A 26,428-nucleotide genomic window follows, 5' to 3' on the forward strand; every position below is an offset into this window, starting at 1 on the left:
AAAAGGCTTGGAGCATCGTGGGGAGTCTGCCCGAGGGATCGGCCAGGACGCCCACCACAAGGCAGGTATCCACAGACACAGCCCAGCATGCCGGCCCTCTCTGAAAAAGTGTTCATGCTGGAATCTCTTTAGCAGTGATTTTCACTGTGAAACATGGAACTATTTTGCCAAGCCTCAACTGGAGCATCTCTTTTCCTGAAGAAAACAGATACTATTCACTTAGAGGATTTGTTAAAACATAAGAGAACATAGATCGTGGTGTAGATAGACAATGGGATTTTACTCAGCCATTCCAAAAGAATGAAATCTTGCTGTTTGCAACCACGTGGATGGAACTAGAGGCTATTATGCTGAGAAAAATAAGTCAATCAGAGAAAGACAATTATTATATGATTTTACTCATGTGGGATTAAAGAAAAAAACCAGGATCATAGGGGAAGGGAGGGAAAAATAAAATAAGATGAAATCAGAGAGGGAGACAAACCATCAGAGACTCTTAACTCTGGGAACAAACTGAGGGTCACTGGATGGGGGACGGGGTCACTGGGTGATGGACATGGCAGAGGGCATGTGATGGGATGAGCACTGGGTGTGATGTCAGATTGATGAGTCCCTGACCTCTAGCTCTGAAACTAAAAAGAAAAAAAAAAAACCAAGAGTATATAGATAATTTCCTGATATTTTATGAACTTTTTCCCTTCTTAAAAATCTGAATGGGATGTGTGGGCAGCAGCATTGTGTACCTGTCAGTGTCCTGCTCTAGACACTGCCGTGTCACAGAGGGTGTCATTGTGGGGGAAAGCTGGGTGTGGGGTGCATGGAACTCTAGGCCTATTTTTGAAACTTCCTGGGAATTTAAAATTTATTTCAAAATAAAAAAACCTTTAAAAAAAAATCTCTAGTAAAAACACAAAACTAGCTCTAGATGATTCCCCCCCTGCCCCCCGCCCTTTTCTAAGAAAGTAGGTTTGGGTCTTCTTAAGAAAGCCGTGCACTTAAACACTGTCCCTCGCTTCTTTGGAGGATGCCGTTAGGATTTCTTCCGAGTCGGGTGATGATGCAGCGCCTGTTTCTGAGGAGGCTTTGTGGCTCGCAGCTGTGCTCAGGCCGGGATGCGATCACGCCCCCGGGGCTCCCGAGGCCAGGAGCCTGAGCCCAGGCACAGAGTCCACATCACGGCTTTTCCTCGGGCTCCCGTGGGGATGAAGACAAAGCAGGTTTATGTCTTAGATGCAGAACAACATCAATAAGACATTTTGTTTGTTCTGTTTATAAACTGGGGCAACGTGTGTGTGGGTCCCCTGATCTGAAAGAGGGTCTGGGTACGACCGCGCCATGCGCCTCCCTCGGGCAACACAGGAGAGCTCTCTGTCTGGGCTGTTTCCCCTGATTCTGCAGGGAAACCAGACGACCCCCTTCTTGCCGCTGGGTTGGGGGATTAGCAGCACAAAAACCACCCCACCCACTCAGTCCTGAGACACCAGCGGCTGTAGTTGTCGTTGGGGAGCCCCCTGACAAACCAGGCGTTTGCAGACACATTTCACTGTTTGGGGTTCAAGAGCCACAGTCGTAGGGGATTCCCAGGGGAGGGGAGCCCCATGGAACAAGGAACAGAAGTGCGCAGTTGGCACGTGGTGGGACATTCCGGTCTGACCATGACCCCGAAGGTGACCCCTTGTGCTCCATTCATCTCAGTGAAGTGCTGATAACCGGGAACTGGCCGACGTCTATACTGCGTGGCGACGCATGGCCTTCTTTCCTACCACACGTGTTTCACAAGCCTGCTCATGTGTGCCGTCGCGTTTGAGCCCCGGCCCTCCTGCTGACTCATTCGCACTCTGGGGAGATTTCACCCCTACTTCCCAGTTGCTGCATCTCTAGTTCTTACTGTGGCACAGAGTTTTCCGGAATACTGACGTAAGGCAGCACGCTAGACGCAGAACAATCCTGCAGCTGAGCTGCTGGTGGTGCCCAGCACCCAAGAGGAGAAGAGGCCTGTGTCGGGGTCTGATTTACATCCAAACACGATAGTGCGAGGGGAAACAGGGAGGCCTCCCCCCTACCCCCCGCAACGGTCCCTGCGGGGCCATCCTGCCTCTGCGTCCCTGTGCATCCAGACATCACACTGCACAGAGACTCCCCCTGAAGTGTGACAATCTCGTGTGTCTGCAAGGTCCCGGCCGCACACTGGAACACCCTGACAACAGTTGCCCTCTGCACGTTCCCGGTCTGCCCCGACGGCTCTGCGGTCGTCAGGCCCTCCCGGCTGCCCCAACGCTTGTCCTCTTCTCACTTCCACCCTCGAGGGGAGTCGTGATGCAAAATGGCCATGGGCCTGCTCTGCAATGGAAAGACAGAGGGTAAAGCTCCAGGGGGCCCTGGTGACTGAGACAGCCCACGCAGGCTGGCTTCCTGTGAGGGCCGGCCACACAGCCCAACTCATTGCATCCCTCTTGCTGGTCACAGCTGGCTGCACAGTATCCCAGGAAACGGCTTCGATCCCAGCTCCTTGCCTTTCAGATGAACTCGGGGATCCGTTGCCACTTGGTGACCGCTGCTGGGAGTGCCACCACTGGAATCTGAGGAGCTCCATGTATGGCCCCCAGGGCAGCCCCCCACTGAAGGGTGATCTGTCACCACTCTGGAGCCTGCAAGTTCAAGATCGAAGTGTTGGCAGGGTGGGGGCTGTGCTCCGGTCCCACCCCTCATAACCCCCCCAACACCCTACCCCCCACTTCTGGTGGCTACTGGAACTGTGGGCATCCTCGGTGTGTACAAGCATCACTGTTCCTCTTCCCACGGCCTCCCCATGTGCGTCTCTGAGCCCAAACTTTCCCTTTTTATAAGGACACCACTCATACTGGATTAGGGCCCCTCATGGCCTTAGCTAAACGTGTTTCTTCTGCAAAAACCCTAACTCCAAATACAGTCGCCGTCACAGGTCCTGGGTGTGGGGATGTCAGCATCCTTGGGGGACATGGTTCGACCCACAGCACAGCAAAACAAGGGTCTATGATTCACTCACACAAAGTCCAGGTCATGAGATTCTGGGAGTGAGCTGGGGATGCAATTTCCTTCTAGACCATGGCCCATCACCTTCACATCTGCTTCTGGCTGTGTGGACAGGAAGAAAGAAAAAGAAGATTCTGTGGGATTTTTTTGTACTAAGGCCTTGCAGTGGTATGCGTTGTTTCCACTGGTCAGAATTCCCTCGTGGGGACCCACCTAGATGCAGGAGAAGCCGTGAAGGAAGGGACAGACCGGTGAGTGCCAGGCGTCACTGTCACAGGGAGAAGGAGGGTCTAGGATGCAACTGGCTGCCTTTGCTAAGTCCCTGAGAGGAGTGACTAAGTGCTTCATTATTGGCCATTTTGTAGAAGTCACTCTGCAGAAGCGAGCCTGTCACATCGTCCCCTGTACCAGCCCATGGTGGTGCTCTGCACAGGCCCCAGGCTGAAGACAGGTATGCTCGGTGCCAGAGGGGTCCCTATGAGGAGGGGGGAGGACCCGCCTGCCAGGGAGGGTCCTCTGACTATGGCCGGGAGCACCAGCGCCCAGCCTGATGGTGCAGGAATGCAGGAGGAGAGGTGTCATGGCACGGACCCCACGGAGGGGAGCACCGAGGAGAGACATGTGCTTATGGGGGCACAACCCTGGGGACCTGCCCCTACACCCCGAGAGCCCAGAATCTGCTGAGGGCACAGAGGACAGAAACGTCAAAACAGACCTAAACAGGGGGGAGAAGCCTTGGAGGCCTGTATTGGTTAGTGCCTGGCGTGGGCAGTGATATGAGTTCTAGATCTTTCTCAGACCGAGAGTCAAGGTTGGAAAGGCCTAAAGGGACTTGTGAGCCTTCATCTAATGCTCCGAGACAGTCAGTTGCCCACTTTCAAATTTTGTAGAGATTTGAGATTTGGGTTATTTTTGTGATTTTTTTTTTTTAAATTCCTCATGTTCCCAACTCTGCTGTAGGAATTCCCAGATTACAAGTGACCCCTGTTTGGAGGGGTAGGAAGGACGCGGGGGCTGAGCAGTGGTTCTTTTAACTCACTGGGTGTCAGGCTGCCGTGCATGTGAGGGCTCTTCTCAGGAAAGGAAGGAAGCCTGTCTTGTTCTGGGAATCTGAGATATGGATTTTAAAAAGGATGTTACGTAACAGCCAATGGAACCTTTTCGTTTTCAAGGCTGGAAGTGGGAGACCCTAGGAGGTGCGGGTCTCAGGCGAGGCACAGAGCTCCCGGGAGGAATCTTCCTCCCGCCCAGAGTGGGCTCATCTTTGAGGATGGTGTGTGGTGAGCCTGACCCCATCCCCGTCCCCCGGGGCTCCCTCTGTCTGGGACACCTATGGTCATCTCCATTCCCTGTGTCCTCAGCAGACACAGACCCCACAGCCTGGTGGTCTGATATGACACACATCCCCCAAGGGCTGTGGCGGGCCCCAGTACCATCCAATGGCGCACGATGAAGTTCCTTGCTCCTCACCAGTAACCCATGAGGGGAGCAACCCGGCTCCACTTCACAGATGACAAAACTGAGGCTCGGGTTGCAGGATACCGATAGCTAATGTAAGATTTCTTCTGGAATTCTGACACCTCGAGCAACCGTGACATCCACAGTGACCAGGCCGGCATTTATGAATCGCTTGCCATGGGCCCACTTCATCCTCACGTGACACAGTCTACTGTCACCCCCATTGTGCAGTTAAAGAAACTGAGGCCACGTGTGCATGCACACACACACAGCTAGGAAGCCATGGGTCCAGTTTCCAGCCTGGCCCCGTCTCTGGCCCACCATCCATTGGCCTTGCCATCAACATGGCAGATCCAGTTCTCCATCCTGTGCCCACACAGATGGCCAGGAGGCCAACGGCTGTGCCCCCAATGGCTGTGCCCCCAGACGTCCTCTCACCCTGCACACCAGGCCACCTGAGCCAGCTCTGGGTGAGTGCCTGTCCCCTTCCCCACTCAGAGGACAAGAAGATGCTGCTTCCGTGGTCTTAAAGGACTGCACTCTGACATTTCACCTGCTGGTGATGGCCATTCACTGCCCCATCATTGTTGCCGGGCTGGGCATCCATGACTTTGAACGTGATGGGGCAACCGACCCACCCCTGGGCTTCATACATGGAATCTGGCATGTGCCTCTTTACAGCAATGTACCAGATCGCACTGCCTCGTCCAGAACCCAGGCCTTGGCTCCCTGACCCCAACTACTTATCCCTGACTATGGGGGCCCCTCTCCCAGGCCCCGGGACACAGGACCTGGAGACCACTGTGCTGTCATCATTGTCTAAGTAACATGCTGACAACCGCAGATTCTCTGATCACTGCTCCGGAAATCAACCCCGGTTTAGTCAGCCTCTGCACCAAGTCCCTAGTGGTGTTTGAACCCCATGCTGGGTTTCCATGGGGCAAACAGAGCTACTCAGCCACCTCATGTGTCAGGAAGGCCATTCTGACTGGCTGTGTAGATAGAGACCGGCACGTGGGGGCCGCGTGCCTGCAGCCAGGGCAGGAGGGCCCTCCGTGCCTCGGGAAGGTGGCTTTGGGAAAAACTGTGGGAAGCCTGTGCTCCTTGATGCTGACAGGCACAGATGATAGAGGCTGCAGGGTGGCTGCACGTCGGGTGAAAAGGGGTCCCTGCAAGGTCAGGGGCCTGGCTCTGGGCGGATGGTCGCATCCATCCCGGCCCTGCTCGGAAATTCGAAATTACTGTTTCAGAATTCTTTGTCCTTTCTTCACTTCCCCTCTGACCCCAGAGCCACCCTGGGAATATTTGACTTCCTTCCCTTTAGAAAATCTTATCTACAAGCAGAGCCTGCGGGGTGTTCGCAGATGTGACTCTGAATTATTTAAAAGCTGTTTCCTTAAGAACGTAATTATGGCTGGGACCGCAGTATACTCGTCTGGTGCCCGGGTATTCAAACAACTTAGGTGCTGAGATAGAAAAACCAACAAAACCACAGTTAATATGCGGCTGGTTTCAATGTAGGAATGAGAGGGAGTGCAGCTCAGTTGTGCGGACGCCCCATCGGCAGCCACGGCGCCCCGACCGCCAGCCCCGCAGCGGCAGGAGCAAGTGCAAGTGTTGGTGGAAGCGGGCGTGACCAGTGTTCACGGGTGGCACCCCATGGCATATTCTTGACTGCGCACGTGGGGACCCCAAGTTCCCGGCTCCCCAGGCCCGCTGCCTTACCAATGCTCAAGGGCAGGATTCTCTTCTTCCTCACACAGACTTTTATAAAGATGCAAAACCAGGTCACTGCAGGTGACATCAAGGCGATCCTTTCTGGAGGTTAGACCAGACATGAGCTGCGTGGCACCCAGGGCCTTTGCTCATACAGGGTCCCCGCTGCCCTGGGGCCTACGCCTGCCCCTCCTCGTCTTCTTCCTGAGTAGCCGCCCACGGACCATGGCCTCTTCTGTCGGCCGTGCATGCAGGTTGGGGCGGAGACGGCAGTCGGAGAGTTCAGGAGGTGTCCCCCAAGCATGAAGTGACCCGTCCCATCAAACCCTTAGTTGTCCGTGTTTCTGCAAGTTCCTCTGGATCCCCAGGGCTCCGCACACAGGCAGCCTCTATGGGGGCAGGGGATCAGGTTTTCAGATGGATCACATTGGGCCAAGACATGGCATGTTGGGTGGGTGCGTACACGGAGGGAGCGAAGCGCCGCGTGCCTTCCAGCCATCAGGGTACCTGCCTGGCATCCTTCCTCGCTCCATCGGAGCTCACTGCCACCCACTCACCGCTGCACCCCAAGCTAAATGGCGGCGTAGTTAATTGTGGGGAGGGGGCCGCATCGGCCCTGTTGACACATATCCCTGGTCCTGAACAGAAGCCAGTGGCTGGGAGAGGCTAGAGGTCACTTCACCTAGAGGGACTCTGCCTTCAAGCTTCTTAAAGTCCTGCTGAAGACAAAAGCAGATCTAGCAACATGAACAATTATTACCCAGACCCCTGTGACACCAACTCTAACAGCTAGACGGTTGGTGTTCAGAGAAAGGACATCCAGGAGAGGAAGGAGTCCAGGGTCCGTGCCGGTGTCGGCTTCTGTTAGATGCTGGCCACATGTCCCCACATTCAGCCAAGTGGAGGCTCCCCCAGTGCTGTGAACCAACACGGTCTGGGAACAGCCCGTGGGCCAGGCCGCTTCTGCCTGCGGGGACACAGCTGGGAAGCCAACCTCCGTGAGCGGGCCTCTGCTCCCATGGTCTCACTGTGTCCAGATCTGATAATAGCTAATTCCACCAAATATTAGAGGGGGCTCACATTTAATTAAGGAGTGGCCATTTGTATGCTCCAGACTGGAGGTCCCCATGGCACCAAAGTCAAAAGAAGAGTCCTTCGGGAACATGCCAATCTTCTCTTATTTCCTCTGCTGAGCCCCTGCCTTCTTTGAATGCAATTATGGGAACAAATAAAATGGCTTAACTCAACTCCCCTGTGGACCAGCCAGCTCTCTGCTGATAAAACCAGTTGTGTGGGCAATCATTAAATGAGAAATCTAATATTTAACTAAATTTAATAGTCTGTTGCTTTGGTGCCTCTGTGAAGGGTGGGATTTCAACAGAGAGGCGAGCTATTCAAACGCGGTCTGCAGGGTCTGTGCTCGATTAGCACACTCGGTGCTCCCGCTCGATGCCGGAGCTCCGGGCTCTGGAATTGGATAGGCTGCATGTTCTCCGTAACACCAGGCAGGCCCAACTCAGGGGGCAGCAGACCCGCACTGCAACCTATGTTTGAACTTTCTCCTTCAGGATCGGCCTTGGAGATCACTGAGTGTCAGAGATGCAAATGCAGCCGAATTGTGTTGGTTCTCTCTCATTTTGAGAGCTGCTGGTCCTGGTTGGCCTTGCCACCAGCAAACCTCCCCTGGTGGAGGGTGTCACCTGCACCCCAGGACCCAACACGTGGGGCTGCCTCTCGGTAGCAATGGGCCATCCTCGCTCCTATGCATGCCGGCTGACTCCCCTCATCCAGCTTGACCTACATTTGCACACCCCCAGCCCCTTACCAGTTTCCACCTGGGCTTGTTTCACAGACACACAGGGAGGGAAGGATGGCGGGCTCTCCGAGGGTGGAGGCTTCAGGCGACCCCAGGAGATCTGTGCACGGGCTCCCACATCACCAGTAAATTGCGTCCTGCCCCCGGCATGAACTCAGTATTAACCTGTGCTTGTCACGAGTCCTTCAAGTACCGTCAGCTTTCCGTTGGTGTAACGGAAGTGTGCTTTGGTTCCATTGTGGGTTGTCTTATGCGGGGAGCAGTGCATGAGAGGCTTAGATTGCATCAACTCTTGCACCCCAGAGGCCTAAGTAGCCAAGAACCCCCAGGCTCCTGAAGGACCCAGGAGGACCCCCCTCTCCCAGTCCCTCCCAGCTTCTGGTCCAGCAGAGACCCTCGAGGGGCCATGGAAAAGGGGCCAGGTGGCAACAGGGAGAAAGACTGGAGTGGAAACCCAGACTCAACTCCAGTGTAGGCACATCATTCCTGGAGTGTGGATCAGATTTCCACATGTAAGCAGGTGACTGGAAACTCGTGTGGTTTGTCTCTGGGATGAGACCTAACACTGAAGCCTTGGGAGCTGGAGGACAGGGAGAGGCAGTCGGGGAAATGACCACAACTCTTACCGTTGGTGCTAAGAGGGGTACCCGACATGGGCTTCTGTTTACGGAGGTGATGTTTGGCCTGATGGAGAAGGAGCCAGGGAAGAGCGTTCCAGTCATAGGGAAGAGTGAGTGCCAGGGTCCTGCGGCAGCAAAGAACTGGAAAAATTCTACTTTCCTTCTAGACTTTCCTACTTGCCTTCTAGACTTCCTGCCTTACCGTCGTGACAAGAATACAAATAGGAAATAGTTTCCATCTCACAAACCAACTCCTGTCTGCTGACTGTGCATGCCAGCAACTGTTAAAAGGCCGATGGCATTTATTTTTTTAAGGTTTATTTATTTATTATTTTAGAGACAGAAAGGGAGAGAGAGCTCAGAGGAGAAGAGAGGGGCAGAGAGAGAGAATCTTGCGCAGACTCCACACCTAGCGCAGAGCTCCACATGTGGATCAGTCTCATGACCCTGAGATCATGACCTGAGCCAAAATCAAAAATCAGATCCTCAACTCACTGAGCCACCCAGGTGCCCCAGGGATGAGGACATTTAGACTCAGCAAAAATGAATGCTGTGTAGGGTCTCTGAAGAGTCCAAGCTAGGGTGTGGGGCAGGCCGTGGGGCGCCCCCGCCACCCTGGGGCAGCATGTGACCACGAGGTCAGTGTGCCATCTCTCAGCCACATTGCCGGGCCTCAAAGTTGAGGTCAAGTCTGCCTGGACCTCAGTGCACATCCCATGCAGACGCAGCTGTGCCGTCCCGCTATCTACAGAGGACACCATTTCTCGCCTGCCATGTGGTGTTCAGAATCTCCCAAGGCATTGGTCTGAAGGATTTTTTTTGTCTATAAATCTCCCGATTTGAAAATTAGTTTTACCATTTCCCCCTCACCTTTTCATCAAAGCTAAATTTTCAAATATGTGTCCAGCAACGTATTAGACATTTTTTTGTTTTGTCCTATTTGCTCATCACACGTCCTGGAACTGTCGCCGTCTCCTGGCGATGTGGACGTTTGCCAGCCCTGCGCATAGACAGTCCCTCAGATCCCTGAGCACCATGGGTGGCCGCGTGTCATTCAAGATAAAACGACTCAGTGCAGGAGCTCCTGCTTCTGGGTCAGGTTTGGCCTTTAGGTCCCATTGTGGAGTCACGTAGGGAGTCCGTTGTTCTTAAGGGGAGTTATTACGGGGATGGTTCACTACCCCTCTGTAGCGCTGCTTGTACTGCGAATTTACTCTGTAAAATATTCATGAATGTCTCGAAGCTGTTTAAGGAGCCAAAGGCAGCATTCCTTGAAGACAAAATTTCCTTCCATAATGGGCCACAAGGTGTCTCCACGTGTAGGCTCAGAGTGAGAAGAAGAAAGGCGGGAGGTTTTTATTATATAGATGGTGACGTAGGGGGAAGGGCCTTTTCAGGAGGAAATTAGTGAAGTGGGCTGATGAGGAGCATTCGTGCACCTGGAGAGGCGCCCAGTGGTGCCCACGTGAGTGAAGACTCCTCTCTCTGACTGGGAGGGAGAAGCGCTAGTCCCACTGCAGTGTAAACTGTGCTCATGTGGCCTTAAACTGCCAGCTGAGGTGATCATCCAGATTAAGGTGTCCTAAGCCAGGTCACATTATGAGCCAGGTAAGAGATCCGAATCCACTTTCCCTGCAAAATTATAATAAAGAGCACACTCCAGCCTCCACTCTTCTACCCTTCCTTGGTTGTTGTGGCCACTGTATTGGAAAAGCATCTGTCCTAACAGATATGTGATGTTGGTTTTCCAAAACCAATAAAACATCTCCAGACCAGGGCTCCCAGGGGGCTCGGTCGGTGAAGCGTGTGCCTTCAGCTCAGGTCATGATCCTGGAGTCCTGGGATCAAGCCCCACATGGGACTCCCTGCTCCATGGGGAGTCTGCTTCTCCCTCCTCCTGCTCATGCTCTCTTGCTCACTCTCTCTCTCTCTCTCTCTCTAATAAATAAATAAAACATTAAAAAAAAAAAAAGAAAAGAAAAGAAAACACATGCCCAGACCTATACGTGTGAGAAATGCCATGAGTAACGACAACCTATGGGCGGTGGGGGAGTCACCTGATATGGTGGAAAGAATGTTCCGTCTGCCCCAACCTCCTGACTTGGGACAGGGCATTCCACCTGGTCTCGGTTTCCTGGTCTGTGCACAAGAAATAATCATCATCACCCCGGGGCCTGACCTAGGAATTGGCGGTCTGACGCATATGAAAGCCTGCGGCTTCAGTAAGAAATCACTGGGTCTGACTGTGTGATTTTTCGTTCTCTCTCTTAGAAATTTTTGATCTAGAAACAAATGAGCACGTACAGAAAGCCGTACATGACCGACAGATGCCCAAAGTAGAATACCGGAAGATCGAGGTTGACGATTACAGTAAGTGCCGCATGGTCCCCCCGAAGCAGCCCGACCGCGCTGGATTGACTGTGCGCACCCGGGCTCCCCCTCCCACCCCCTCCCCCATCCCCACCCCCCACCACACCCACCATCACACTTCTGCTGGGCCTCCAGGCTGGAAACGCTTCCCAGCCTGCAAGGGGGAGGTTCAGGCAGGACTCAGGGGGAACACATCCTGCGCTGAGCTTACTGTGCTCAAAACCAAGAAACTCTTCGAGCAACAGACCAAGGAAAGTGGAGCATATGATTTCTCTCCTCAAGAGGCTGACATTTATTCTCTCCTCTGGGGGAACATGTCATGACATCATCCGGAGAAAACAGACTTCCTCTGGAAATCCCTTTTCTGTTCCATGCGATATTTGCCTGCTTCATTGTCTAAGCTTTCGGAGCTGAGCATGGGCTGAGGAGGCGTCCTTGCATCCAGAGAGATGTACGGGGAGGGCTTGGCGTGCTCTCACAGCCCTGGCCGCACCCAGCTCCCTGCCTTGCTTTGTGCCCCTCTTTGTCTCGAGCTGCCCACTTGCTCGTCCAATAAGCTTTCATGAGTGCTAACACTGTGCTGGACCCCAGTGGGCACTGTGCCCCAGATACTGGGTGGATGTGGACTCCGATGCCCAGGAGGGAAACAGAGTCCTCATAGCCTCAATCCCCCTCTTTGCAGATGGCTCACCAGTCTACCCAGCCCACCCTGGGGTCCTCACTGCCCACCAGTGGTTTACCCTTGGAGATCCCACGTGCATAATACCCCAAACACGTCTCACTGTCTTTCCCCCAGAGCTCTGCCCCATCCCCAGACTTCCCTACTTTGGGGGATAACACCCTTCTCCTACACAATGCGGGTTCTAACCTTGAAGATCTCTGGGTCGTTCATTCAAGTCCATCCACGCATCACCTCTGAGGTTGGCATGTAGGTTTCCTCTCTTGGCCAAACTCTGATGGATTGACCATAACTGCTGGAGCTCTTTGTTGAAGAGGAGCAGAGTGTCACCAGGGGTTGATGGGAGAGTGTTGAGATTGATTACTGATGTCTGAACTGCAGGGTGGTGGGGGGGCAGGGTGGTTGCCATGTGAGACCATCCCTAGAAGCTCTTTTTCTACCTGTTCCCTCATGGAGGGGCAGTGGCTCATCACCTGGACCAGTGGGCCCAGGGGCATTATTAAGTATCCCCTTATAAGAAAGGACATAGTGACCTAACAGCCTGTGACCCCCCGAGGTCAGGAACCAAGGCTCACCACCCCCCCATGAAACAGAATCAGACTGACCCGAACAGCATATATGGCAGAGCTGCATCCTTTAGAGGACAAAAAAATAAAATAAAATAAAATGGCCCAGGGACTCAGAACAGAGCATTAGTGGACTGGGGTCACACACAGTTTCCCAGGAAGGTGGGACCTGGACAGGCTTTAGATCTTGGAGTGGGCTTTAGGTTGGCAGGCAGGAGGACAGAGTGCAGTCCAGGGCTGGGAGCAGCATGAGCCAGTGCTCACTGGGGGGTGAGTCAGGAGACTGACCTGGACTCACAGCCTGGGGGAGAGTCCTGGCATGTCGTGGACACAGAGGGACCACTCACTGGGAAGAACCTTCAGTCCATCCATAGGCCACTTGCCAGAACACCCTGATCCTATTATTGAGCCCTATGGAGTCACACTATGTTAGAACTAATCTACACATTCCTAGAGATGCAGGTAGGGTTACATATTCACCTCTGAAAATCAAGAAATATGGAGTACAAATCCCTGTCCCCTGCCCTCGGGCGTGGAGGCTTTCTCTTTTAAAATACCCCAAGGGTGATCCCTCCAATGAGGAAGACAATGAAGGAGATGAGTAAGGAAGAGTCTAGGGGCGGGAGAAGAAACAAACAGGCAAACCACAAATGGGGTCTGCAATGATGTGTCCTGGCCAAGAAATGTGGTTAGGGCCATGGGCGGTGGGGGGGGGGGGGGGGGGGGGCGTCTCTTCCCACAGATCCAGGGGTCATTCCCACCATCCTTTCTCCTAGATCTCCATGAGATGCACCAGATTCCACAGGACACACTCAGCCCTGGAACGACGGGCAGGTGTGGGCGTCCAGGGAGCTGCAAGTCCAGCAGGCAGAGCTCAGGCATGCTGATTCACGAGAGGGAGAGAAGCTGTAAATTGAAAAGAAGCAGTAAATTAAAAAGACATAGAGAAACTAGGGCACCCACGGATGCTGGCCATCAGTGCTCAGGGGAAATTGTAGAGCTGAACATGAGGGGCAGGAAGGTCACAAGTCTAGGCAGAGCATGAGAACACACAAAGGTGGTGGGAATCCCAGCTCTAATCGCGAAGAGAGCTACTCTGGGCACTTCAGGGGGTTCTCCCACAAAGGAGCGGTGTAAAATGCAGGAAAAGACCTTTAGAAACAAATAACTCTCCCACCTTTGCCATGTGAGGTTTCCTTCCAGTCTGAGGCTTCCTTGGTAGGTGGGTGAGAATGCAGGTGCTGGGAGAGCAGGTGTGTGTGGGGACTGGGCCCCTGAACATCACACCACCTTGGGGGCCACCAAAAATCCCAAACCTGTGGCCCCACCGACCCATCCTGTTATGTTCTGTTGTTTCATTTAAAGCCACCAGAGGCTGGACAGGTGGCTCAGTGGTTGAGCGTCTGTCTTCGGCTCAGGGCGTGATCCCTGGGTCCTGGGATGGAGACCCACACCGGGCTCCCCACAGGGACCCTGCTTCTCCCTCTACCTAAGTCTCTGCCTCTCTGTGTATCTCTCATGAAAAAATAATAAAATCTTAAAAAAAAAATAAGTAAAGTCACTGGAGGCTAAGGCTTTCCTTAGGGAAGCATCCGTCTTCAGGAAGGGCCCCCTGCCCTGGATGCAGCCAGTCGTGGCTACGCACTGCCCTGGGCTTATCAGCGGCAGAGAGCAGCCCTGACCATGTTTTATGGATAACGCAGTGATAGAGCCCGACACCTGCCGTTCTGCTGGTCCCTGGGCCATTGATTCAATTTGCAAGCTATTAACATTCACCCAGAATCAGTAATGAGAGCCTGGTCGGCAGGCTGCGGAGCCAAGCACCCCAGCCTGAGACGTATCTATAGTAATCGTACTGAAAAAGCTACTAATTCCAATTTAATTGCTAATCTGGGTAGTAGTTACCATCAATAAACAATTTTTTCTAACTTGGGCAGGAAGGTTTGTTTTGGGCGGCGAGGGACAGAAGGAACTGGTGAGGGAAGCCCCTGCCTCCCAGCCTGGGTCCCATGCTGCCCGAGCAAGATCTGAAGGAGCTGGCACAGCAGCCCCGTTTCCCCCCAGCTGCCCGTAGCTGAGGCCCTGCAGGCAGTGGGATGCCAGCACCAGCCTGCAGACATGGGGGGCCCACCCCGCTCTCAGCCTCTCCCTCATGGCTGCGGTCCGCCCCCTGAGCTCACCCCATCCCCGTGACCCCCTGATGCCTGTTCCCACTTAACTGCATGTTGCAGCAGTGCTGCTGGCAGAGACGCAATGGCGCCCTTGGGATTTCATTTCTCCCCGCCCGGATTTCGGCCGTTAACAAGTGTTCTCGGCATTCCAGGCTTTCCTGCAAAAAAGGAAAAGTTTCAGCCCACTCTGCAAGATTGAATTTGCGCCTCAGATGGAAAAACAAGGCCCCAAGATGGCTGAGCGATTTGCCTGAGGGCACTCAGCCGGCCAGAGTCCCTGAGGTCATCATCGGGGCCAGCTCCGGGGGGCAGGTGGACCCCCGGAGCCTCCTCCACAGTGTCCTTCTCCCAGGCATGCAGGAGCACCCCTGACCACTGGGGCACCTCGGCCATCGCCCCTTCCTTCCTGCTCCGTGGGCCCCTCTAACGTGCTGCCCGTGTTCTGCTTCTGCCTAGACTTGCCCGTTCAGATCCTCAAGCCAGCAACCTTCACCGACACTGCCCACTACCCCCTGCTCCTGGTGGTGTGAGTATCGATGCCTCTTTCTGGCTCGGGCTGGGGGAGGGTGTTGCTGGCCTGGGGACTTGGTGACCCCACCAGAAATGAACATCCAGACTCTTAAGAAAAAGACAAGCGTGAGACCTGAGGTTGCAAAGTAAGAGTGAAGCCAGGTTAGGTGGCCAGCAGGTAGCAGGCCGTGAACGGAGCTGGTGCCCCTGCCCCAGCCTACCTCTACTGTGGGGCCTGGAGCCGGGCTTCGGGGGGACGGGCTTCGGGGGACCAGGGGGCGCTACCCAGGCTGCAAACAGGCTCAGAAACAGACGGACAAGCTGATCTGGAGAGTCAGGTGGCCGCTCGCATGAGGGGGGCGCTCAGCTCCCCCAGGGTGCAGGCCGCTCCAGTGGCAGAGGCAGGCACGGCGGGGCATGGGCCCGGCTCCCCAGCGGGCTCCCCGCTCACACCAGACCTGCCGGGGCCTCGGCAGCTTCAGCCACCGTGAAACGGCCTTGAACGCGGTTCCTTTGCCAACCAAGGGTCAGCTCAGACATTTCGTGTGTTACTCAAGGAGCCCTCAATTGAGATCATGAGAACAAGTGTTCAGAGCTCTGTCACCACCTCGGAAGGGGTCGTCCTGACGGGAGAGCCTGCCCTCACTGGGGTGCGCGAGATGAGAACTGCCCACCCTGAGGGTTAGACAAGTGTTAACATGGGTACGCAGAAGTGATTTCAAAGGCAGACGCCAGCCAGGTGTTTCACACGTGTTCTCTTCACCTCCACGTGTGCTCTTTCATGGCCGTGGAGCATGAGAATACTAGGCTCTGTCACTGCCCCCCTGGGAGCCGCCACTCATGTTCACTTGAAAGAGGTCCAAGTGGAGCAGAGGCCTGTGCTGGGGTTGTTTTAGGGACACCATGAAATCACCCACCTGCATCAGTGTCGAATGGCCTGATGAACCTTCTCCTGTTGCCCGGCTCCTGTCCTGGGGACTCGGTCCCTCAGCGACGGGAGGGCTTCATTATGGAGACGCCCTGGTGTAGATTCCAATATCTGATTCGATTTTGCAATTAGCCCACTTTCCGTACTGTTTGGACAGGCTTGGCACTTTGCCAACGACCACACACGTGTGTCACACACAGCCCCTCACACACCCCTCACACAGTCATACACACCCCTCGCACACACATTCATCACATACCCCTCACACATACATACCCTCGCATACACACACCCCTCCCACACACACCCCTCACACAGTCATGTATGTCACTCACACACACATTCCTCACACATACACCCCTCACACACATTCCTCACACACATACCCCTCACATACACGCCTCACATACCACTTGTACACACACCCCTTACACAGCATACACACCCTCACACACACATTCCTCACATACCCCTCACATACACACCTCATACACATACTCCTCAGAGACACACCTCATACATACAATCCACACGTACCTCACATACCCATCACCACTCACACACACCCCTCACACCCTCATATACACCCCTTACATATTCTTCACACATACATGCCCCTCACATACACACACCTCTCACACACACACTTCACATACCCATCGCTCACAGTCCTCACATACACCCACCCCACACACACCCCTGGCACGCCTGTGCATACATACACCTCACACACCCCTCATACATACACTACTCACACATACCTCACACACACTCCTGCATCCACACTTCTCACACACATATACCTCACATGCCTCACACAAACCTCCCTCACACACCCCTGCATACATACTCCTCACACACACACACCTCACACATGTCTCTCTCACACACACCACACACCCCCTGCCTGCATGCCTGCGGTCCCCAGCAGAAAGCCAAGATGGCGGTGGCAGTGGGAGCCATCACCTCCCTGAAGAAAGGGCCGGCCAGGTCGTCTTCAGTTGGCTGGCTCTCAGCATGGGGCCTGGCCGTCTGTTGCTGTTGCTGGGTGAGAGGCTGGCCTTCCGTGCCCGTCCTGTCCCACGAAAAGGAGAAGGACTCTACTACCATCTTCACCTTCACCCGTCAGCGTGCCGGTGAACGCGCAGGCCCGAGCCTCCACGCGGGATGGCCAGTCTGCGGCCCTGGCCGATTTCGGCGGCATCCATGCTGCACCGCGGCCGGAGTCAGGCTGGGCGCCGTGATCGGGGAGCCGGGACCCCCGGGCGTCATCGGGGCCCGGCGTCTGTCAGAGCGGCCAGCACCGCACAGCATGCTGAGGCCTCGGGCTCTCTTCCAGGGACGGCACCCCTGGGAGCCAGAGCGTGGCCGAGAAGTTCGAGGTGACCTGGGAGACGGTGATGGTGAGCAGCCATGGAGCCGTGGTGGTGAAGTGTGACGGCCGCGGCAGCGGCTTCCAAGGAACCAAGCTCCTGCATGAGGTGGGGCGGAGGCTGGGCTCCCTGGAGGAGAAAGACCAGATGGAGGCCGTGCGGTGAGGACCCCCCCGGGGCGCCAGTGGGAGAGGCAGTGGGGGTGACAGCCCCTCACGGGTGTGCACGCTTCACACGCAACCCGCTCACACTAACAAAACTCTATGGGCGATTCCGAAGCAGGCTTCGCGGGGACTCCAAGTAACGTTCCCCCCGGGGCTCCTGCGCTAGTTGCCAGGGCAGGTAGCCTATGTGTCTAGTGGATGACAACATGGTGCCGGGCCCATGACTGGGACTTGCCTGGCTCCCCGTGCTGTGGTCACAGACCTGGGCCGGCGTCCACACACGTCTTGGCCATTCCTCACAGAGGGCAGGGAGGGAGGGAAGACGGGAAGGGGGGTGGACAATATGGGTGGGGACGGAGCCAGATGATGAGGCGCTGCTTTTCTGAGGACACGATCCCTGACGCATCCAGGGGGCCAGTCAGGAAGCCCTACTTGGCCCATTTTTGTCTCGTTCCACATCTTTGTCAGTCAGAGACCAGTACAGAGCAGATAGAGGCTGAGCACCAAGGGACAGATGCTCCAAATTACTGGAGTTTTATAGTTGCTCTGGTAAAAAAGACATCAAGAGCCTGTTCCAGGTCGGAGCCTCTTCCAGCGCTCGTGCTCAACAGGTGGCAGTGGTTTTCACGGTCTGCCGGTGTGGTGGACGGCAGCGTCAGCATGACAGCCATGGAGAGATAGATGCTGCAGAGTAGCTCATCCAAATCTGCAGACTCCCGCCCCATGGAATGACAGGAAGGGGAAGGGGACCCAAGTAAGGACAGTTAGCTTCCCAGGCAGTAGAAGTGCGGGACAGCGGCCCCTGGGTCCCCGGAGACAGTAGAGCACAGTGTGCAGGTGCTAAATACGTGTCTCCTGAAGGGCTGCAAGGAAGCGTGGTGTCCCATCCACCCATTCCCATGGCTTGTGTGCCTTGCAGGCTTGACACCTTTCACTTCACTGTCTTGTGACGTTTCTCTCTTGTTTTTGGAAAGATTGGTGGCTTCTGGTAGGTGCTCAGTTAAATAATTTTCAACTGGATGAGATGATGAGTGAGTGGATGAATGGCCCTCTCTGCTCAAGGGCATCGTGCGCTGATGGAGCAGAGATGAGGCGACATGCCCAGGGCCCTGTGCGGGTTACAAAGTACGAAGGAGGAGAACCTTCTGAGGACCCATGGTCCGGGAAGATACACCTGCTAGGATGCCTTTGCCTGGAAGTTCACACGCAGGCAGACGAAGTCAAACATGCTTTAAATATAAGGAGCTGTATTGGCCCTGGAAGTCCAGAGTGATGGTGGGCATTGGGGTTCATTGAGCCGGAGAGCCAGCAATGCCACCCAAGGCCCAGGTTCTCTCCATCTCTCTGCTCAGCCAAATGTAATGGCCTCATCCAGAGCTGATTCTCCTCATGCTCATGGGATGGCTGCCAGGAGCACCTCAGTTCATGCTTCTTCATTCATCCCCTCCAGCAGGTTGGGGAAGGAGCCACTTCCAGAAACTTCCAGAAGGGAAGGGAGGAGCCTCCCCAGAAGCACCCACCAAACCTCTCCTTACATGCCCCTGACCAATCCTGGACCCAGAACCCATGACTGGCCAGAGAGGTGTGGGCTGTCACCCTGAGACCTAGGAGGTCCCCCGGACCAGTGGAGCAGGGAAAGAAAGGTGGACAGTTAGGGCCCCTGGGGCTCTGTGCAGAACGGGGAGGACATGGCAGGGGTCCTCAGCCAGTGGTGTTCCCTAAAAGGGGCAGGGGTCCTGGCTGGACTTGGAAGTAGGAGTGGGACTTCCATCAGTAGCCACGTGGGGGCTTGTGTTGCAAGACGGCAGCAAAGCCTTCCTCCCTCAGTGTCCCCCTTGCCCACCCTGGTCTTACTCCCCCATGGAGCGTGGGGCGTGGGGCACAGAGCCTCTCACCCCAGAGGCCCCAGGCAGAAGGACGCCGTGTCCTTCAGGCACACCCGAAGCACACACCCCTGCAGGTGCTTGGCTGTGTCTAGCCGCTCCCCTCCGAGCACAGGAATGAGAGAGAGCAAAAGGCTGTTTCAGTCATGATGTTTTCTAAAAATAAGGAATTGATCTTGCCATCTGTTCAAAAAACAAGGCAGAACTTGTCCCGGAAAGACAGTGAGTAATGTCCACCGTTAGGCCACCGAGGCTCACAAGCACAAGACTCCGGAAGCCCTTCGAAAATCTTACAGCCATCTCAAGACAGGCGAGGAGCTGAGGCCCAAACCATTCCAGCCACACAGAGCTCTACCAAGCTTTATTAGGGTCTGGCTCTGTATTTTCATTTCAGAAAGAAATGGCCCTGTTTTATCAGATGTCTAAGAAACCACGAGGCTGGCCCACCATGCTAATGCCCCCAAGGTCCCCGGCCCTCTTTGTGATTGTCCTGGAGCCCTCTGGGTCAGCTCCTGATGTGCAGCTGACATGAGCAAACCCCCTCCCCAGCCCAGCCACTGTGTATGGGAAGAGGTGTTTGGGTACAGGGTGGAGCCACACTCACTTGGAGCATAAGCTACAGAGGCAAACAACCCTGCCTGAAGGGCTTCTGGGAGGAGGTGACCTTTGGGCAAGACTTCAAAGGATTAACAGGGATCTGTCAGGCAAAAAAACAGGAGATGCCAATTCAAAGCAGGGAAGATATTGTAAGGGCTTGAGGTAATACAAAGGCACCATTGTTCAGGGCTCACTGAGCACCAGGGGACCACAGTGTGAGAGGGCAGAGGAGGAGGAAGATGCATGGGGAGGTGAGGGGGATGGAGGAGGGACAGGTGCATGGGGAGGTGGGGGGTGGAGGAGGGGCAGGTACATGGGGAGATGGGGGAGCGGAGGATAGGCAGGTGAATGGGGAGGTGGGGGGGCAGGGGAAGGGGCAGGTGCATGGGGAGGTGGGGGCAGGTGCATGGAGAGGTGGGATAGGGCTAGATGGCAAGACGCTGCCCACAGCATCCTAAGGAATCTGAACTTGCCACGTACGCAGCAGAGTTCTGCAAAAGACTTTTTAAGCAAAGGCGGTGGCAGGGTGAACTTTATTTTTCAGAACTGGAATTCTGGTAGCATGTAGCAAGTTTGATGGGTCAGTGGCCTGACAAACTGAGTAGTTAGAACAGAGGTGAAGAAGAGTGAGCATTTGCAGGGCCGTGGGTGGGGTTAGGGAGATCCGAGGAATGGTGAGGTGTCTAGGCCAGCCAGATAGGAGCAGGAGCCACGACAGACCCCAGAAGAGACCTCGGCCACGAGGAGGGAGCTCCTGACAGGAGCTGTGCAGGGAGGGAGCCAGGACCAGTGCCCTGACCACTGCTCCCTCCTGCTGGCACTCCCTGTGGGCCGAACACACCAGAAGCCAGAGGACAGGGGAGCCGTTGTCACTGTTCATACTACTCATCCCCGGGGGCACTGAGTGCAGTGCAGCCTGTGGACAGCGAGTGGAGGGGATGCAGAGAGGAGGCAGCCCACACAATGACAAAGGAGGAGGAGGGTGGGGAGACCGGTCCTGGCCTGGGGGCTACGTGGGTGTGGCCTCGAGGCTGCCAGGTGGGACAGCTGCCCCAGGCCTGCAGTGGGGAAGCTGCAGGCCTGAGAGGGTCAAGGCTAGACCCTCCAGAACAGGGGCACAGTCCCGGCCAACCAGGCAGGAGCACAGCCTCGGGGAGAGGGCGCATCAGGACTCTCGGCAGGTGAATGACCATGGAGTGGGGCATGGGGCTCTGCCTCAGAGCCGGAGCCAGCGAGGGGTGAGCTGTGCAGAGCTCAGACCCATCACAGTGACGTCCCCACCCATCCCACAGAGCACGACAAAGGCCCTGGCAGTGTTTCTCCTCCCACCCCCGTTGGCTCCTTTTTCTTCCCAAATCAAGCCTCTGTGAGGCTCTGAGCTTCCCCTGCTCTGAACGGGCCGTGGCACCTGTGTCAGCTTGGATCCCCAAGGTGGGTGCCGGGGTGAACGTAGCACAAGGTTTCGGTGGGGGTTGTCTGTGACGGAGGCCCGGGCAGGAGGCAGGCCCTTGTGGCTGCAGTGGACTCTGACACTGCAGTGGAAGGGTGAGGATGGAGGACACGGGGCAGAGGGTGGGGATGGGGGTGCTAGGGTCTGAGAGAGAGACAGCAGAGGATCCCATGCAGGCAGCGGAGGCCCAGTTGTAGGGCCGCTGCTGTGCTCAGTGGCCGGGAGCACAGCTTGGGATCCCGCAGACCCTGTGCGGGGGGGTCAGAACTTGTGATCACTGGTCAGGGCAGGTTCTCTCAAGGGAGATGGGAGGCCACGAGGTGCGCAAACTTGTGCCCTGTCCCCCTGCCTGAAATTCCACATGGCCCCACATACAGCCCTGCTTATCCAGGACCCTGGGCCGCCACCCGGGAGGTGTTCCCTTGACCTCCTGTCCACGCAGTTCTCACTCGCTCTGACCAGCTCATAGCTTCTCCTCGGGTTTCATTGCTTGTGTGCTCGGCTGCATCACCACCCAACAGGCACACATCCCATCATGCCATGTCATCAGTGCTGCCACCATGTCACCCTGTTAGCCCATCTCCCATAGTAGATGGCACTTCTTGAGAGCTGGAGCCCTGGCACGCCAGCACCTCTGCACACCAGCCTAGAACTCAAGTGCGAACTCAAGGCAGGCTCTGTAAAGACACCCTGATGGATTCTGCTTCTGCACCAGCTTGACCTCAGACCACCCCAGTAATAAAAAGTGCTCCTTACATATGAAATCAGGTCTCCTTAGTCTTGGGATTTCACTGTCCACCAGGAAAAAAACAAAAAACAGAAAACATCATATTTGCTTGGTTCACTGGTGAAAATACAGCTACAAGATAATAAAAATAATTTGATTTGGAAAAAACAACCACCCCTGGAAGACTCCAGAGTATTTTCGAAATGAGGGTCATTGCCAAGATTTCTGGCATTTAGATCAGGAAGTGAGTCACCAGGTAATTAGATGAAGGGGTTGCCAAAGACCCAGGGCCACCCTCACACTTGGAAGGAGGGCTGAGAATGGAAATCCAAGGTATTTTATAAGTTGGAATGGAGACCTTTGTGGTGCACTTGGCTCACACCATGCTCCATGGTCCCCACACATGGCCACATGGATCACAGCAAATGTGATCTGGACATCAGGCCCTAGGGCAGGATCCTCATGGGACGCAGGGGATCAGTTGTGAAGATAGCTGACTGAGCCAGACCAACCCACCAGATGTTCCCAAACGTGCTTCTGCATATCAGGGGTTTGGGGCACGAGGAGACAGTTGAGGAACTTGGAGATATGTCTGCACTGATTCCAGATAGGTGGGAATACCCACAAAGCTCTGGAGCCCAGGAACGTGGTGTGTGTGTGTGTGTGTGTGTGTGTGTGTCCATGCGTGCATGTGCACCTCCACATCACACTCCTGGCAGGTGTGATTTGAAGCCGGTCAGGTTATCCTGTGACACCTGCACAACGTGTTTTTGTTTTTTTTTTTTCCAAAAAGCAAATTTATTAAAGTGCTCTATTAGTTTCCTGGAGCTGGGACACCAAAGTCAAGGTGTGGGCAGGGCCTTGCCCCCTCTGAAATCTGTACGGGATATTCCTTCCCTAGCTCTTGCAGTTACTGGGTGTCTTGGCTTGCAGACTCATGGCCACAATCTTCCTTCTTAACATGGGGCTCCTCCTAGGTCTCTGGGTCTCTTCCCCTCTAAGGATGCAGTTACCCTGGATGACGGGCATTAGGTCTAACCTCATCTTAACTACTTACATCTGATAACCTTATTTCCAAATACGGTCACATTCTGAGGTTTTAGGGGTTAGGACTTGACCATGATTTTTGGAGTTTGACCCATAACAACTGTTTAAATCAACAGCAGCAGAGGCCTATGCCCTGTGCCTGCCCCTCCCCACAGTCCTGCTTGGCGGAAACAACCACTCCCAACCCTGCAGGAGCTCCCAGCAGCTGAGGATTTAGCAGTTCTGCACACACACACACACACACACACACACACACCACCCCAAAATGTCTGGTTAGATCAGTCGTTGGGGATGCAGGACCTCCGTAGATACTGCTCAGCACAGAGCTGGTGGCCCACTCCATGCCCCAGCTTCGTCTGCATTGTTTGGTTCTGGACATGACGTGTTGCTTGTCTTTCACTTGAGAAGCTCTCCACAGACCTACTCATAACATCTCCCCCTTGTACCCAAATCCTGCTCACATTCCTGCTAGTATTTCAGTTCAAATGCTAAAACATTCTCGTAATCTGTCAATTCCAACTTTCTTCTCTTTCCTGCCTCTGTGGGGCTGGTGGCCTCTAGGCCCACCCGGATGTTCTCTTACTACTTTCCTCCATTGGGGAAAGCCAGGGACGGTGTTGCTCCAAGCTGGGCCCTTGCCCCCGGGAACTTATGTCCACTCACCTTGGACGTTGGCCATAGAACAGCTGTTCTGATTGCGGTGGACGGCCCGCATCCTGGGACCTAAGGGTGGGGGGTGGAGGGTGGTCCTTAAAGACCTGGCTCTGAGGGCTTGGTACCCAGATTTTTACACTCCACTCAGGCTGAGAAGGGTAGTTATCAGTGATGAGGGCTCCAGCCAGCCAGCACAACCCAGAAAACAGCCACAAGGGAATAATCATGAAGAAGTAGAAACGGAAGGACCAGGGCTCTGCAGGGAGGTGCTCTGGCAGGGGGTGCATATGTCACAGAGACCCAGACAGCAGCCAGTCATTTGCCAGCAGGTGGCTGGACTCCCACTGCTGGATTAGGGTCCAGGAACCCAAAAGATTGCTGTCATTTTGTGGGGAAACAAGGGACGACCCCTGAGGAAGGGTGACAACGGCAAGGCAGGACCCCAGCAGGGCCAGCTGGGGTGTCGAGTTGCCCGTGTCCGAGGCAGGAAGCACGAAGCAGGGGTGAGTCTGCCGCCAAACAGGTACAAGCCAGGGACCACTCCCCACCCCAGCTCTGCCCCCTGTGGAAGCTGAAGACAAGGGAGATGGCAGGTGGAGTGGGAGGCCAGCACCTGGTCCAAGCCCTTTAGCACAGAACCAAGCTGACCCCGGACAGCCCTCCCGGAGCCGGGGGTGGCTGGGAGTACCATGGTCCGCATGAGGGGCCGACTGTTGCAGAGTAGGGACCCAGCAGGGCCTGTGCTCCAGAATGGCATTGCCTCTGGCACTCCTGGCTTTCCCTAGGCGAGTTTTACAGACCTGGACAGTTACGGCTAGGGCACTGGGAGGCTTTCGGCATGGACGCCCTGCCTACACACTACACAAAGAAAAGCAATGAACAGTTATATCTGAATTCCAGTATTTCCCTCGATGTAAATGGGGGTTTTCTTGCTTGGAATGGTTGTGGAGCATGGCTCTGGGCCACAGGGCAACTATGCCGCACACTCACCCTACCTCTCTTCTTTGGCAGGATGATGCTGAAGGAGCAATACATTGATAAGGCGCGTGTGGCCGTGTTTGGGAAGGTGAGCCTGCTCCCAGCTCATCTGAGCACCTCTGACTGAGAGCGCTGCCCTGCCCTGTCACCCAGGCCCCATCTCATTTGTTCCGAATGTCTCTGGTCTGATGGCAGGAGAGCCATTAGTTTTTTGCAAATGAGAGTTTGGACGCTGAGGGAGTCCAGCAAGGGGGGCCCTCATCTGACCTGCTCGTTTTTTTTGTTTGTTTGTTTGTTTTAAGATTTTATTTATTTATTCACGAGAAACACAGAGAGGAGAGAGAGAGAGAGAGAGAGAGAGAGGCAGAGACACAGGCAGAAGGAGAAGCAGGCTCCATGCAGGGAGCCTGATGTGGGACTCGATCCCAGGACTCCAGGATCAGGGCCTGGGCTGAAGGCAGCATTAAACCGCTGAGCCACCGGGCTGCCCTGACCTGCTCGTTTATCAGAGTCTCTGTCTACATTATCTGGAAGGAAAGAAAACGGAGCCAGGTCCTGTGAGAGCACTGGATCAGGCCCTTTGTTACCTGCCACATGCCAGCCTGCCCTGGTGCCAGGTGTGTCTCCCCAGGAAACAGGGGCAGGCATCCTAATTTCCCTATATCCCTACGCGCAGCAGCCACATTAATTTGCCAGGTTCACTGGCATGGAAAGAGGGGAGTAGGCGGTTCATGTTCTGCAGGGTGGCCCATGTCCACATCTGCTGGTGGTAGCTCATGTCGTGGAGGCCCAGGGCTGCGAGTCAGGTCCGTGGGGCCACCTTGTACCATCCAGGCACACCCGCCCCCATCCTTAGACAGCCTGGATCCATGGCCTCTTGATCTCAAGGAAGTGAGGCATGGACGGGTGGACACAGATCCATCTTCCCTCCAAAGGACCCATCAGAGCCTAGGCCCTCCAGAGGCACCTTGCAGTGACCCCGTGGAGGCTTGAACAGGTAACTCTAGGACTACTTGGATGCCATTGCCTCTGGAACCCCCGCCCAGGGTACATCTGAGACGTGGCACTGCCCCGGGGGCAATCCCACACATGGCCTCTGGGGACCCTCCCCCCAGAGGGAAGGAAGCAGAGGGGAGGCCCAGCGGCCTCTCTCCGAGGCTCAGGCACAGACCACGGCACGGGCACCGAGTCCTAGTGCCCAGTCCATGCCGGTGGAGACCCACTCACTGCCCGGGAGGAGCTTGGAACCAGTAGGATCATTTATAGGTGTAAGATTGGGTGTCAACGTCTGTCACGCATCCGAGCCCAGCCAGGGAGGTAACTACCCTCAGCCTGGGCCTCTGTCCAGTGCTCGCTCCTCCTCAAACACACCTGTAGCCTTTTCGACTTCTTTCACCTGGTCATATGCACTCACGGTCCCTTTCAGGGCTCGAGAGCTCGTTACTTCTCAGCCCTGAATAACATGCCCTGTATACCGCGTATGTGAACATTCACCTACTTCCAAGTTTTGGCATTTATGAGAAAAGCTGATCTCATCCTCCCCGCACAGGTTTCTGTGTACACATGTTTTCAGCTCCTTTGAGTAAATACCAAGGAGGTTGATTGTGGGCTCATTAAGACAAGACACTCCTGTTCTGTAGGACGAACAGAATTCATTTATGATGTAACCAACACACAGGTCATAAAGGGTGCACGCTACAGTGAGGCTG

At 55.0% G+C, this 26,428-nt stretch overlaps 1 protein-coding gene and 2 long non-coding RNA genes across 9 annotated transcripts in view; 2 read left to right on the forward strand and 1 right to left on the reverse strand.

Annotated features, from left to right (window-relative positions):
- The window catches only part of DPP6 (dipeptidyl peptidase like 6), an 825,076-nt gene that overhangs the window by 791,427 nt on the left and 7,221 nt on the right, over positions 1-26,428 (forward strand). For all 4 annotated transcript variants that reach the window (XM_038559795.1, XM_038559792.1, XM_038559793.1 and 1 more), the window contains exons 18-21: positions 10,894-10,992; positions 14,865-14,934; positions 17,186-17,380; positions 24,753-24,807. In XM_038559795.1, coding sequence (XP_038415723.1) covers positions 10,894-10,992; positions 14,865-14,934; positions 17,186-17,380; positions 24,753-24,807 — 419 coding nt within the window. The remainder of the gene's footprint in view (positions 1-10,893; positions 10,993-14,864; positions 14,935-17,185; positions 17,381-24,752; positions 24,808-26,428) is intronic.
- Positions 483-26,322, reverse strand: LOC106559823. 3 transcript variants are annotated; one of them, XR_005371364.1, is made up of 7 exons: positions 26,218-26,322; positions 23,751-23,810; positions 14,457-14,566; positions 12,999-13,143; positions 11,861-11,974; positions 3,026-3,114; positions 483-2,648 (listed from the first exon to the last, which is right to left on the reverse strand). It is a non-coding gene; the product is annotated as an uncharacterized LOC106559823 (long non-coding RNA). The 3 variants fall into 3 exon arrangements; XR_005371363.1 differs by lacking the exon at positions 26,218-26,322 and having other exon boundaries at positions 23,751-24,013; XR_005371362.1 differs by lacking the exons at positions 12,999-13,143; positions 14,457-14,566; positions 23,751-23,810; positions 26,218-26,322 and having other exon boundaries at positions 11,861-12,934.
- On the forward strand, positions 19,057-22,171 carry LOC111090260. Of its 2 annotated transcripts, none has more exons than XR_005371365.1 (3): positions 19,057-20,114; positions 21,156-21,294; positions 21,691-22,170. It is a non-coding gene; the product is annotated as an uncharacterized LOC111090260 (long non-coding RNA). The 2 variants fall into 2 exon arrangements; XR_005371366.1 differs by lacking the exon at positions 19,057-20,114 and adding an exon at positions 20,298-21,044 and having other exon boundaries at positions 21,691-22,171.

The sequence above is a fragment of the Canis lupus genome, chromosome 16 (genome assembly GCF_011100685.1).
Source record: "Canis lupus familiaris isolate Mischka breed German Shepherd chromosome 16, alternate assembly UU_Cfam_GSD_1.0, whole genome shotgun sequence".
Taxonomy (NCBI): Eukaryota; Metazoa; Chordata; class Mammalia; order Carnivora; family Canidae; genus Canis; species Canis lupus.